This window comes from Chionomys nivalis, chromosome 13 (assembly GCF_950005125.1).
Source record: "Chionomys nivalis chromosome 13, mChiNiv1.1, whole genome shotgun sequence".
NCBI lineage: Eukaryota > Metazoa > Chordata > Mammalia > Rodentia > Cricetidae > Chionomys > Chionomys nivalis.
The window spans coordinates 72093210-72108430 of NC_080098.1; the positions used below are offsets into that span (position 1 = coordinate 72093210).

The window sequence follows — 15221 nt, forward strand, 5'->3', positions numbered from 1 at the left end:
CAAAAGACAGTGTGCTGGCTAGTCTTATGTCAGCTTGACACAAGCTAGAGTTATCTTTCAGGAGGGAAACTCAACTGAGAAAATGCCCCTATGACATTGGGCTGCTGGTCATTTGGTCATTTTCTTTTTTTTTTTTTTTTTTTTTTTTTTGGTTTTTCGAGACAGGGTTTCTCTGTGGCTTTGGAGCCTGTCCTGGAATTAGCTCTGTAGACCAGGCTGGTCTCGAACTCACAGAGATCCGCCTGTCTCTGCCTCCCGAGTGCTGGGATTAAAGGCGTACGCCACCACCGCCCGGCTGCTGGTCATTTTCTTAGTTAGTAACTGACACCAGTCAGGTGGTGGTGGTGCACTCCGTTAGTCCCAGTTCTTAGGAGGCAGGGGCAGGTGGATCTCTGAGTTTGAGGCCATCCTGGTTTACAGAGTGAGTGCCAGGACAGCTGGGCTACACAGAAACTCCTCGTCTTGAAAAACAAAGGCAAAAGATAAACAAAAAATTAGTGATTGATGGAGAAGAGGCCAGAACACTGTATATGGTGCCATCTCTGAGCTGGTGGTCCTGGGTTCTATAAGAAGGTAAACTGAGCAAGTCATGAGAAGCGAGCCTCCATGGCCTGTTGTAGAATCAACCCTAGCACATACCTTTAATCCAAGAGCTTTCTGCTTGAATATTGTAAACATGATTAAATAAAGTCAACCATAGGTCAAGAGACAGAGCAATCAATCAGTTGACAGAAAGTGAACATAGGAAGACAAAGAAAAAACCATATAGAGTAAGGGGAAGAGACACTGAGTTTGAGGAGACTTGCTTGAGATGGCAGGAGAGAGGAGAGGCTTTGGGGAAAGGAAGGTCAGCTGGGTGCTTTCTCTGTTTCTCTGAGCTAGCAGGCTTTCACCCCAGCATCTGGTTCCCAAGTCTTTATCGGTAAAATTGAACAATGGCCTCTGTATCAGCTCCTGCCTCCAGGTTCCTGCCTGTCTGAGTTCCTGTACCAACTTCCTTTGATGATGAACAGCATAGAAGTATTAAGCCAAATAAACCTTTTTCTCTCCAATTTGGTTCTTGGTCATAATGTTTTGTCTTCAGCAACAGATAACCTACTAGACAGAAGTTAGAACCAGGAGTGGGGTGTTGCTGTGACAGACCTGACCATGTTTTGGGGAGGATTGTGGAAGGACTTTGAACTTTGGGCTAGAAAAGCCATTGAGTGGTCAGAACAATGCAAACAATGGAGGCCTGGCTTATGAAGTTTCAGAGGGAAAATTCAATACTCTATCACGGGCTTTTTCTATTTTGAATTAAAATTCTGTCACTCTGGTCAGCTGTGATTAACAAGAGACCAGCACAACTGAAGTGGAACCTTTACATTACTGTGACAACTGATGTTGGTTAGCTGGAGCTAAGAAAGTAGTGGTGATTCAGAAAAGACCAGCATCAACTGTTGAGCAAAAATCTTCTGAGAAGTGTTTCCTCAGAGTCACCACACAGAAGCTGTGTGTCAGAGGTGACCAAGGTTGTACCTCATACTGGAAGCCAAACTTTGGTATTGTTAAGAATAACCAAGGTAGTGCTGGTCTTAAAGAAATGAAGTTGAGAGCTGGCACTGTAAGAGGCCAGGAGAAGTCACTGGTGACAATGTAGCCTCGGTGGAAGTTGAAAGCCCAGGATGGAAGGGGTCATGCAGAGAAGTTGAGGCAGGGAGAAAGCTTATGAGAGGATATTGGTGAAAGTGCAACCCAGTTACAGCAGAAGACCCCAACATTTTGGTGATGTGGGATTCCCCTCTGTATGCTGTGAATATATTTTATTACCATTGGTTAGCAAATCTACTTTGGCCTATGGCAAGGCAGAATATAGTAAGGTGCAAAATAACAGAGATATAGAGAGAGTAGACAGAGTCAAGGAGATACCATGTAGCTGCCGAAGGAGACAGACACTGGAACCTTACTGGTAGACCACAGCCTTCTGGTGATACACAGATTAATAGAAATGGGTTAACTTAAGATGGAAGAGCTACCTTGATTAATGGAGGAGGGCCTGCCCATTGTGGGTGATGTTACCTCTAGGCTGGTGGTCCTGGGTTCTATAAGAAACCAGACTGCCGGGCGGTGGTGGCGCACGCCTTTAATCCCAGCACTTGGGAGGCAGAGGCAGGCGGACCTCTGTGAGTTCGAGACCAGCCTGGTCTACAAGAGCTAGTTCCAGGACAGGCTCCAAAACCACAGAGAAACCCTGTCTCGAAAAAACCAAAAAAAAAAAAAGAAACCAGACTAAGCAAGCCATGATGAACAAGCCAGTAAGCAGCACCCCTCCATGACCTCTGCATCAGCTCCTGCCTCCAGGTTCCTGCCCTGTTTGAGTTTCTGTCTCAGTTTCTTTGATGATAAATGGCAATATGAAAATGTTAAGCCAAACAAACCCTTTCCTCCCCAATTTACTTTTTAGTCATGGTGTTTTGTCACAGCCATAGAACCCTAACTTAGATATACAGTAAAAACACACAGTGGAGAAAAGACAGTATTTTCAAGAAATTGTGCTCAAGAAATAGGATATTCATACAGAGAATAAAGAAACTGGACTTCAGTGTCTTCTATACAAAAATCAACTTAAAATGGGTCAAAATGCAAGGTCTGAAATTAAAAGGGGAAAAAAAAAAACAAAAGAAATATTGCAGGACCTAGGCTGGAGAGATTGCTCAGAGGTTAAGAACACTGGCTGTTCTTCCAGAGGTCCTGAGTTCAATTCCCAGCAACCACATGATGGCTCATAACCATCTGTGATGAGGTCTGATGCCCTCTTCTGGCATAGAGGTGCACATGCAGGAGGAACATTGTATACATAATAAATCTTTAAAAAAATATTGCAGGATCCTAGTCTGAGCAAAATATTGTGTTTTGATTTTGAGACAGGGTCACATTATGTAACCCCGAATGGCCTAGAACTCCCTATGTAGACGAGGCTGAACTCTAAATCACAGAAATCATTTGCCTCTGCCTCCTGAGTGCTGGTGTCAAAGGTATGAGCCACTACAATTGGCCTTGGACAAAAAATTTTAAATATACAGGCATATCTGTGTTACTTATATGAATTCCAAGACAGAGAATTTCAAAGACTTAACTAAAATCAAAGAGCAAATCACTCATGTAGTTTAAGAGGTTAACCTTGTGAATTATAAAAGTTTAAATTTTATGATTACCTTCTAATTGCTTTGGGGTTTGAGAAAAGACACAGAGAGAGAGAATGTCACGAGAGACTGAGCCCACAGTCTTGCACATTCCAGGTAAGCTGTTTACCACTGCCCCACACCACCAGTCCTGCCTTGCAGTCTGTAACACTCATTGCCTAGTAATTTGACAAAAGTGAATGAAAGAGGCTGGAGAAACTATAATTAATGCATAATTTGTAAATCAAATCCACAGGTATTTTCTTTGTCTGTGAAACACATGCCAGGTTAACAACAAAAATGGTTTCCCCTTAAGATTTAGGGTTTAAAAAATAATTCAGTTGCCAGTGTCCACAGCTATCCACAGGAAATGCACCTCTGGAAAGCACCAGTCTATGGTTTAGATGCTCTCTGTCCACCCAGACGCTGTACTACAGACTCTGTGTGCGCAGCCCTACCTGCAATCTATTCACTTTCTGGGCTTCTTTCAAAGACACCGCGTGCCCTTTGTTCTCCTGCGCCATCAGCTGCACCTGATTCCTTAGTTCCTCCATCTCCAGCTCCTTCTGAGTGAGCAGCACTTGGTCAGCAGCCAGGGCACACTGGGAGGGAAGGAAGACAGAGCTCAGAATTACTCAGAGAACTACATGATGATATAAAAGTCAGAGAAAGACATACATAGAGAGGCAATCACTGTGACTCCATGAAAATATAATTTTCTTGGTAATTTTTTCCTCTATATAAAAATTAGTTATCTAGAGTACAATTGTAAACTTTGCTAAACTTGTCATGAGACTTTAATGTGGGTTTTAATAATCAAAGCTCTCATCTTCCTATAAGACCTATAAGATATAAAAACTCATTTGGGCATTTAAATAGTTTCCTTGTGGATTTTTAATACATTCACTAGCAAGAGACAGATTCTAAAGTCCAGAGATAAAATGTAATGTCTTGTTTCTGACTAATTTTGTTAGGTTCAGCATAAAGTTAAGATACAGAGTAAACAGTTTTTTAAACTAAATAAGCACAAAGAATCTGTCAGGCAGACTGATAGGTATTAAGCGTGGGTGTGCCTTTAAGGTCTTGTACAAAGGCTGAGGGAAAGCACCGTAAATGTGAATGGCACCATTCCATGGGGACAAAAATGAGCTGGAATACCAGCGTTTACCTGTCTTCTTCCTAACGCGGGGGCCTTATGCTCCAGCCGTCAGGGCAGCTCTGTCATCAAGGACTGGACCCTCAAAACTGTGATCCAAAATGAGTCCTCCTTTCTGTAGGCTGCTCTCGTGAGGGATTTTTCCCAGCAACAAAAAAAGTAAGTGACAGAAAAAAATTGCTACTAAGAAGTAGGACAATTGTTGTGATGAAGCTCATCACACGACCTGGTTTGCTTAAGGACTATGAAAGTTTGGAAAGTTAATATAGAAAACTCTCGAATGCTACACTTGGAGCTTAGCGGGTCATTCCGGCAGCAGTTTGGTTGACCGGAACACCAGAAGAAATGTGGAACGTGAAGACTCAGTTCATGAGGCTTCAGAGGGAAACCAGGACTCTAAAGGGAACTGTTACAGGCTGACAAAGCCTGTCCATGAGAACTTGAGCAAGGCTGAATTCAAAGCATTCTGAACTAATTTGTTTAGTGAAGAAAACTTCAAACAAGAAAGCATTCAGGTTACAGCATAGTAACTACTCAATGCTCTTACCCAGATCTACACAGCGGAAAGAGAAAGCTACAAGCAGAGCATACACTGCCGGAAAAATGTACTGCCTGCCAGGGAAAGAAACGGGTAGAAAGGTGGCTAAAAAAAGAACAGCTGTAATTGTTAATGAAATTAGAACTGTAAAAAAAAAAAAAAAAAAAAAAAAAAAAAAAAAAAAAAAAACCAGTGCTTTGCACTAGGGCAAGAGGAAATGTGCCCTGATGGCAAGATTCTACCTAAGAAAGGCTCCATCTTGTGAGAATGAAAATTCATCTGAAAGAGAGACCAAGCTGCTGTTGTTGTTGAAGGGGTTCCCTTCCAGAAACAGCTGCCTAGGACAGCATTTCATCCAAAGGTGAACACAGCTGCAGCACAACCGGCAGCATTATCCAGGAGATAACTGCCTTTGTAGGCATGACAGAAGCAAAAGCGGAAGATCATGGAGGCTTGTACCAAGTTTGTAGAAAGCCACTGAGACTAGCCAATGTACTGCAATGTGGAATTGCCTGCAAGGAATCCCTGAGGGTCAACAGGTAAAGCTGCGAGGGCAATGCCTACATTGTAATGAAACCTCAGAACATTGGAAATGCCAGGACCATGGGACACTGATTAAGGAAAGCTATAGACATGCAGTAAGACAAGCCTAAGAGAGAGGCTATCTGTAGAAAAGCAGCAGAGCTGGAGAGGTGTGGCAACCCAAGCCCTTTGTAGCCCAGATGATATATCACAAGCCCCAGATGCTGGACATGAAGTTGCAAGATGTGGTGTTTTCCTTGCTGGGTTTCAATCCTGCTTTGGTCCCATTTCCTTGCTAGGATCTGTTTCTGTAATGTATATGTTTATTTGGTGCCATTGCCCACTGAAATTGTAGGGGTCCAAAGTTAAGAAACCTAAGTCCCAGAGGATACTTTATACTTCTGAGCAATCTTTAGACTATGGAGATGTTTAGAGATTAAGTAAATATATTTTGTATTGAGATGAAAATGAGACCAAGAAACAGGGATGGAATGTTATGACCAAAAATAATGGATGTCAAGTTGATAAGGGATGGAATTGTAATGGTTGATCTTCATTGTCAACTTTCTAACTTCTGAAATTCCAAAACAACTTTTGGAATTTACTAGTCCCAATAAATTTAAATAAGTGCTGTCTGATTCAGGTGTAAGAGCTCACATTCATAGCCAGCACTTAGGAAGCAGAGGCAGGAGCACTACCTAGGGCTCAAGACCAGCCCGGATAATCGATTAAGATCTTATATCAAAGAAGATAAAATAGATCTGGGGCTGTATCTCAGAAAGGAAAGTACTTTCCCAGCATATGCAAGGCTGTGTGTTCAATCCCCATCACCACCAGAGTGGGGAGGGGCATTCTATTAGTCTGATAGGAATACACACTCCTAAAATCCCAGAACATAAGAAACAAAGGAAAAAGTTCAGGTACACACTGAGGTCCAGCCAGGGTTACATGGCAAGACGCTGTCTCAAAAAATACATTAAATAAAGTAATGTCTAAGTACCTGGTACTTCTTAAGTTCTCTCTTCAGCTGGAGAACTGTCACATGCTGGGGTCCTTCCTCCATGTCCCCAACGCCCTGGTGTCCTGGAAATGGGGTGATGACAGCCTTCCTGACTTCCTGAGTCCTGCTAAACCACTCCTGGAGTTTGTGCTGCTGCTTCTGGTTTAGCCTGACTGCATCTTTTAAGTCCACCAGGAAAGCAAATGCTTGCTCTACGCAGTCCTGGTAGCCCAGACATTCCTCCTGGAGCTGGGTTACCTGCTCCTCTAGAGAGTGGAGCCGGTTTTGGTCGGGAATGCCCTCTGACGGGGTCTGGCTGGTTTGGCTGATACTGGCCTGATGGCTCTGCAAAGCTTCTCGAAGCAACTTAATCTCAAATTCCATCTCATCCATTCGGTCTGACTCGGGGCTAAAGTTTAAAGTAGGTTTGTTTCGAATGTTCCGGGCTCTGTTGGCATATTTGAGAGAATTTAAGGACTCATCAAAATCCGAGGAGGACGGGCTGACGCACGTGATCATGACAGTCTTGGCACTGCCTCCCAGGGAGTCTTTGAGAAGCCGGGTAATTTTAGCATCCCTATATGGAATATGAGCACTCTTCCTGCGCGGGTCCCCAAGGGCACTGATGACGTTCCCTAAAGCAAGCAGCCCACTGTTGATCTGAATTGACTCTTTGAATCGTTCACCAGTGTTCCCCGTCTTGGTCACTCTTTCTGATCCAGCCAAATCCACAAAATGGAATTTGGAGACAATATGCCGATGTGAATACCATTCTCCATCTTCAGCTGTCTCTGGAGTTTTCTCAACTTGGCAAATGCTTATGGTAAAGATTGCGTGGGATCTACTGGAGTGCTCATTCATCTGGGTGGTGCTCGTGTGCCTGGCAGCATTCCCCATCTCCAGGAGACTCATCACTTCATCCATGCTCTCTACTTGGCACTCCTTGGCCCCAACAATCACTTCAAACAGAAAGTTTTAAAACCATGCTTTCATCAAAATCCAGTACAATTGAATCAATCGCACAACAGTTACCCTTTGCTAAGCAACCCTAAAAGACAGTCCCTTTAGAAAAGCACTAATGTTTCAAACTAGCATGTTTGCAGTGCTTCAAATACTAGCACCAGTCATTTCATTCATTTCAGCAAAACTCCAAAAGGAACAGTTTTAAGAAATGGTATTATGCTTAAACTCAAAGGCATATTTTATTGGTTAAAATCCAGTTGTTGCTTTTAGACAAATAGCATACTTAATTGTTTAAAATGACTGACAATCAAAATCCCTGGAGCTGGACTAATACAGCTCAGTGGGAGAGAATGTGCAAAGTATGAGGCCCTGGCTTCAAGAACAAACAGAGACAATGAACACTTTGCTTCAATATTTTGATTGTAATTATTACAAGAAAACAGGAGCCATGCCTGGTGGCAGAAACCTGTGACCCCATCTATTCATGAGGTTGAGGCAAAAGGATTAAAGTTTAAAGCCAGCATAGATGTTTGATGGCTCCATCCCAAATCAGAAGGCTGGTGGCACAACACTGTCCTAGCTGGGTAACTTCCAGCACAGCAAAGCAAGTACATGAACAGAAAGCAAAAGCAAATTCACTGTGCACATATTGTCTTAATTCTTGGAATATCTATGTGTTTTTCTAGGTGCCACTGAAGGACTCAATAATCTCACTGAGTTATGTCACCTGTGTTTCCCTTGTCATCTTCCCGGATGTGCAGGTCCTTCATGGATGTCTCCAGCTCTAGGAGATCTCTTAGGTCTTCCTTATACACCTCTATGTATGACACTTTGACTTTAAAGTCCACGCCAGGGTTTTCAGAGAGGCTCTGAAATATCTCCTGGATAGCTCGAGGGATGATGCCCTTTTGACCCTCCACAACTGATGCTGAAAATTCAGAAATAGAAAGCATAGCTGAGACTTGAAATATAAGAAAACTAGACTCTAAAATTTATGTTTAATATATTTTTCTTACATTTCTTTTATAAGAATTTAAAAACTGGGCAGGCATGGTGGCTCACACCTTTAATCCCAGCACTCCAGAGGCAGAGACAGCCTGGCTGGCCTACATACAGAGTTCCAGTCAGGATTACATAGCAAGACACGGTCTCAAAATGTATAGTAATTAATTAAATTAATGAATACAAGAACAGCTTGGTCTATATAGAAGTTAAAAGCCTGCCAGGGCTAAACCACACAACTATAACATTCAGGGGGGAAAGGCCGGGGCATGATTCGTCAGGTAAGAGCACTTGCTGCACAGGCACAAGCACCTGAGCTGAGAGCTCCAGCACCCATGTAAAGAGTCAGGCATGGTACAAGTGTGTTTGTAACTCCAGCAGGCAGAGACAGGAGGATCACTGGAGTTTGGTGATCACCAGCCTAACTTCAGGTTCAGTGAAAGACCCTGTATCAAGGGAATAGAGTTGTATACTATACAACATGTGTGTATACATACCATGCACATATACCTATATAAAACAATTCAGGGCAAACATTTTCACATGTACCCCTCATGCAGAATTTATTCATTTATCAAATATGCATTTAGTATCTACTACATATCATGCAATATTCTAGGGCCCTGGAAACAACCAATCAACAAAGTGAAAATTCTCTAATGTTGTGGGATTCCCGAGAAGAAAGAAGCAGTAGCAACAAAGACCAACTGTAGACTCTATGGTATATGAAATGTAGACCCTATGGTATATCACACTTCAAAGAACACATTAAAAAAAAATCATCCACCATGATCAAGTAGGCTTCATCCCAGGGATGTAGGGATGGTTCAACATACAAAAATCTGTCAATATAATCCACCACATAAACAAACTAAAAGGAAAACAAAAACACATGATCACCTCATTAGATGCTGAAAAAGCCTTCAACTAAATCCACCACCCATTCATGACAAAGGTCTTAGAGAAATTAGGGATACTGGGAACATTCCTAAACAAATAAAGGCAATTTACAGCAAGCCGACACCCAACATCAAATTAAATGGAGAGGAACTCCAAGTGATTCCACTAAAATCAAGAATGAGACAGGGCTGTCCGCTCTCTCCATATTGATTCAATATAGTACTCTAAATTCTAGATAGAGCAATAAGGCAATAAAAGGAGATCAAGGGGATACAAATTAGAAAGGAAGAAGTCAAGCTTTCACTATTTGCAGATGATTTGATAGTATACATAAGTGACCCCAAAAATTCTACCAGGGAACGCCTACAACTGTTAAAACACCTTCAGTAATGTGGCTGGATACAAGATTAACTCAAAAAATCAGTAGCTCTCCATATACAATAATAAATGAGTTGAGATAGAAACCAGAGAAACAACATTCTTTACAATAGCCACAAATAACATAAAATATCTTGGGGTAACTCTAACCAAGCAAGTAGAAGATCTGTATTACAAGAACTTTTAATCTTTGAAGAAAGAAATTGAAGAAGACACCAGAAAATAAAAAGATCTTCCATGCACATGGATCATTATGATTAACATAGTAAAAATGGCAATCTTACCAAAAGAGATCTACAGATTCGATGAAATCCTCATCAAAATTCAAACACATTTCTTCACAGATCTTGAAGGAACAATACTCAACTTCATATGGAAAAACCAAAACACAGGATAGCTAAAACAATTCTGTACAATAAAAGAACTTCTGGAGGCATCGCCATCCCTGACTTAGAGCTCTATTACAGAGTTACAGTAATAAAAACAGACAGGTGGATCAATGGAATCGAACTGAAGACTCTAATGTAAATCCACATATTTATAACCACCTGATTTTTTACAAAGAAGTCAAAATTATACAATTGAAAAAAGAAAGTATCTTCAACAAATGGTGCTGGCATAACTAGGTGTCAGCATGTAGAAGAAGGTAAATAAATCCATATTTATCACCCTGCACAAAATTCAAGTCCAAGTGGATCAAAAACCTCAACACAAACCCAGTTACACTGAAGCTGACAGAAGAGAAAGTGGGAAGCAGCCTTGGATGCATTGGCACAGGAGACAACTTCCTGAACAGACACCAGCAGCACAGACACTGAGATTGACAATTAATAAATGGGACCTCCTGAAACTGAGAAGCTTCTGCAAGGCAAAGGACATGGTCAATAAGACAAAACAGCAGCTTTCAGAACGGGAAAAGATCTTCACCAACTCCCCACCTGGCAGCAGAGAACTGATCTTCAAAATATATAAAGAACTCAAGAAATTAGACATCAAAATACCAAATAATCAGGCTGGAGAGATGACTTAGTGGTTAAGAGCACTGACTGTTCTTCCAGAGAACCTGGGTTCAATTCCCGGTTACACGGCAGCTTACAACTGTCTGCAACCCCAGTTCCAGAGGATCTGATACCTTCACGCCAATGCACATAATATAAAGCTAAATAAATTGTTAAAAAAGAAAAACAAACGATCAAATTTTAGTTTTTTTTTTTTTTTTTTTTTTTTTGGTTTTTTTGAGACAGGGTTTCTCTGTGGCTTTGGAGCCTGTCCTGGAACTAGCTCTGTAGACCAGGCTGGTTTCGAACTCACAGAGATCCGCCTGCCTCTGCCTCCTGAGTGCTGGGATTAAAGGCGTGCGCCACCATCGCCCGGCAAAACGATCCAATTTTAAAATGGAGTACAGATTTAAACAGAGAATTCTCAACAGTAGAATCTCAAATGGCCGAGAAACACTTAAAAATTGTTCATCCTTAGCTATCAGGGAAATGCAAATCAAAACAATGCCAAGATACGATCTTATACTTGTCAAAATGGTTAAGATCAAAAATGCTAAGAACAGCCTATACTGGAGAGGATGCGGAGTAAGGGGAACACCCCTACACTGCTGGTGGGAGGGTAAACTTATACAGCCACTTTGGAAATCAGTATGGTGGTTTCTCAGAAAACTGAGAATAAACCTACCTCAAGACCCAGCTATACGAATCTTGGGCATACACCCAAAGGATGCTCGATCCTACCTCAAGAACACTTGCTCAGCTGTGTTCACAGCTATACGAATCCTGGGCACACACCCAAAGAATGCTCAATCCTACCTCAAGAACACTTGCTCAGCTGTGTTCACAGCAGCATTATTTCTGATATCCAGAACCTGGAAACAACCTAGATGCCCCTCAAATGAAAAATGGATAAAGAAAATGTGATACATTTACACAAAGAAGTATTACCCAGCAGCAAAAACAATGGCATCATGAAATTTGCAGGTAGATGGATGGAACTAGAAAAAACCAACCTGAGTGAGGTAAACCAGACTCAGAAGGACAAACTTGGTATGTACTCATAAGCTCCACTTTCTTAGCTGTAAAGCAAAGGATAACCAGGCAACAACCCACAGCCCGGGGAAACTAGGTAACAAAGAGGACCCTAAGAGGGGCGCATGAGTTTCCCTAGGAAGGGGAAATAGATGAAATCTCCTGGGTAAGCTAGGGGCAGGGGGTGAGGGATGTGGAGAGGATGTGGGGAGGTGAATATGAGGGATCGGGTTGGTCGACTTGGGGGTGAATCAGAGAGGAAGAGTAATGAAACAGGTATCTTGATAGAGTGGGCCATTTGGGAGTTAGAGAGAAACCTGGTGCCAGGGAAACTCCCAGGAATCCACAAGGATGACCCCAGCTGAGACTCCTAGCAATAGTGGGGAGCATGTCTGAACTGGCCTTCTCCAGTAATCAGATTGGTGACTACCCTAAATGTCATCAGAGAGCCTTCATCCAGTAACTGATGGAAGCAGATGCAGAGATCCACAGCCAAGCACTGGGCCAAGCTCCTGGAGTCCAGTTGATGAGAGAGAGAAGGGATTGTATGAACAAGAGGGGGAGGGAGGTCAAGATCATGATGGGGGAACCCACAGAGGCAGCTGACCTGTACTCTGGACAAACAGCTAGGAAGCCGTCACAGGACAGACCTAGGCCCTCTGCACATGGATGACAGTTATGTAGCTTAGTCTGTCGGTGGCCCCTAGCACTGGGATCAGGACCTGTCTCTGGCCCATAAGCTTGCTTTTTGGACCCTATTCTCTATGCAGAGATGCCTGGGAACTTGGTCCTGCATCAATGTAATATGCCATGCTTTGTTGACTCCCATGGGAGGCCTGCCCCTTTCTGAATGGAGGAGGTGTAGATAGGGAGTATAGATGGGAGGGGGGGAGGGAAGGGAAGAGAAGAGGGAGGAGAAACTGTGGTTGGTATGTAAAATAAACGAAAAATTTAATTAAAAAAGAAAAGAAGGGCTGGAGAGGTGGCTCAGAGATTAAGAGCACTGGCTGCTCTTCCAGAGGTACTGAGTTCAATTCCCAGCAACCATATGGTGACTCATAACCATCTATAATGAGATATGGTGCCCTCTTCTGGCCTGCGGGGATACATGCAGACAGAACACTATATATATGTGTGTGTGTGTATGTATATATAAAACAAAATAATAAATAAACAAAAGTCGGGCGGTGGTGGCACACGCCTTTAATCCCAGCACTCTGGAGGCAGAGGCAGGTGAATCTCTGTGAGTTCAAGGCCAGCCTGGTCTACAAGAGCTAGTTCCGGGACAGGCTCCAAAGCTACAGAGAAACCCTGTCTCGAAAAACCATAAATAAATAAATAAACAAACAAACAAAAATCAAAAAAAAAAAGAAAAGAAAAAAAGCCAGGTGGTGGTGATGCACGCCTTTAATCCCAGCATTGGGAGGCAGAGGCAGGTGGACCTCTGTGAGTTTGAAGCCAGTCTGGTCTACAGAGTGAGTTCCAGGACAGTCAGGACCCTGCCTCTAGAAAATGAAAGAAAAAAAGAAAAGCCATGTTGCAAAAAAGAAAATCAGTACAGAAGTTCCCCAAAACCCAGAACTAGAACTTCCATATGGCTGTTATAATATTCCTAAGTATCTTCTAAGTATTCAGTTGCTTTTTATTTTCTAGATTATTTATGTTATATTTGTGGCTGTTTTGACAACATGTATGCGTGTGCACCATGAGTGTGCCTGGTACCTGAGGAGGTCTGAAGAGAGCACCGGGGTTTCCTAGTACTAGAGTTAAGATAGCTGTGAGCCACATGTTGGTGCTGGGACTCAACCCTGGTTCCCGTCTTACAGTACCAAGTGCTCTAATCCACCAAGCCATCTTTCTGGCCCTGGTTACCTTACTCTATGCCCAAAGGACTCTAGAATATCACGGAGACACTTGCACATCTCTGATTACTGCTCAACTATTCACAACAGCCAAGACATGGAACCAGCCTAGATGTGCACCAATAGATAGACGTGGTACATACCACAAAGGAATTGACACAGTCATAAGTGAAACCGTGCCACTTGCAGGAAGTAGACAGAACTAGAAGTCACAGTTAAGGAAAATAATATGACGGACTCAAAAGACAAACACCACATTTTCTCTCAAGAGAAACCTGAATTTAAAATTATAAGCGTACATATGTACATATGTGTGGCCACAAAACTAGAAAAGGGATCATGAAAAGGAGGAGATCTAACAGGAGTTGGGGAAAAATGTCATGGAACATGTAATAAGAAGCAAAATGGGAACTGACTAAAGGAAGAAAGGGATCAGCTGGAGAGAATGGAGGCATAAATGAGGGTAGGCAAGGCAGGCCAATGATTGAGAAGAACGTATAATAACATGTGTATACCAAGATGCCTGAGAAAACCTATTGCTTTGTCTGCTAACGTAAAAAACTAATTGTAAAAGGCTATGAGAGGGTAGGGCCTAGTGCACATACTTGCAAACCAACTCTGGTGAGGGCTGAGGCAAGGGAATCATAATTTCAAAGACTACTTGTGCTACAGAGTAAGTTTTAAGGGCAACTGAGTGACTTTCCCTTGCACCAAAAAGGTAAAAACAAGGCTTAGGGATCTAGCTCAGTAGCTGGTGCTTAGCCAGCAAGCACAGCAACCATGCTCTATTTCCAGGACCCTATTAGAATCAAAATCAAAATTTTAAGGTCTATGATGGACTCAAACAGATGGCCACACACCAACGTTTAAAGCATCAAGAACAGGAGACGGGTCTAGGCTCATCAGCAGGGCAAAGTCAAACAAAGCACACCCAATAAAACAGTGCTCAGTCACAAACGAAATGAATTCTTCACACACACTATAAAAGGGGAAGTGAGAGTTGAGCGTCTTACCAACATGGCCTCCTCCAATGGTGTATGTCTTCCCAGATCCAGTTTGTCCATACGCAAAAACTGTTGCGTTGTAACCCTCGATGAGCGACAGCACTAGGGGCTTTATGCATATATTATAAACTTCATCCTGAGTGGAATTTTTGCCAAAAACAAAATCAAAAGTAAAAACTCTGTCTCTGCCAATGATAATTTGTTGGGTGTTGGGAACATCCCTCACACAAATTTGATGTTTATGAAGAACTTCTTTGCAAAGTAGAGGTCTAATTCTTACAGCGACTTTTACTGGTATTTCTTCCATGGCAGCTTGAACTTTACTGAATAGATTATCTACTTAATGTTCAGTAACAATGTGAGAAACACCCATTTTATGGAAGATCTGGACTCCTGCATATCAAAATAAAAGATATAATTTAATTACTGGCTCCATTTATGCAAATAAAACCACACGTTTCAAAGCAAAGTCTTTAGAACAGATTCTTTACCAGTACAAGTTAAATTACAAAGAGTTTATCTGACTTGCAAAGTGCTTAATTAATTTAATAATTAAATAATTCAGCATTTAAACTTGGTTCAAAATAGTTGAGGGGACTGGGGACCATGAATTGGTTAATTATAAAGCTAAGGAATAAATGCAGAAATTTTCACCTCAATGATTTGTTTTTGTGAAGACAATCCTGACAGAATCAGTGTGGCCAT

At 42.1% G+C, this 15221-nt stretch overlaps 1 protein-coding gene across 1 annotated transcript in view; it reads right to left on the reverse strand.

Moving 5' to 3' along the window:
* The window catches only part of Kif27 (kinesin family member 27), a 69978-nt gene extending 55135 nt beyond the window's left edge, over positions 1-14843 (reverse strand). The window contains exons 1-4 of the mRNA XM_057787655.1: positions 14526-14843; positions 8068-8268; positions 6378-7336; positions 3620-3763 (exon numbers count right to left, since the gene is read on the reverse strand). Coding sequence (XP_057643638.1) covers positions 3620-3763; positions 6378-7336; positions 8068-8268; positions 14526-14823 — 1602 coding nt within the window. The 5' untranslated portion in view covers positions 14824-14843. The remainder of the gene's footprint in view (positions 1-3619; positions 3764-6377; positions 7337-8067; positions 8269-14525) is intronic.
* Positions 14844-15221: the final 378 nt, after the last annotated feature.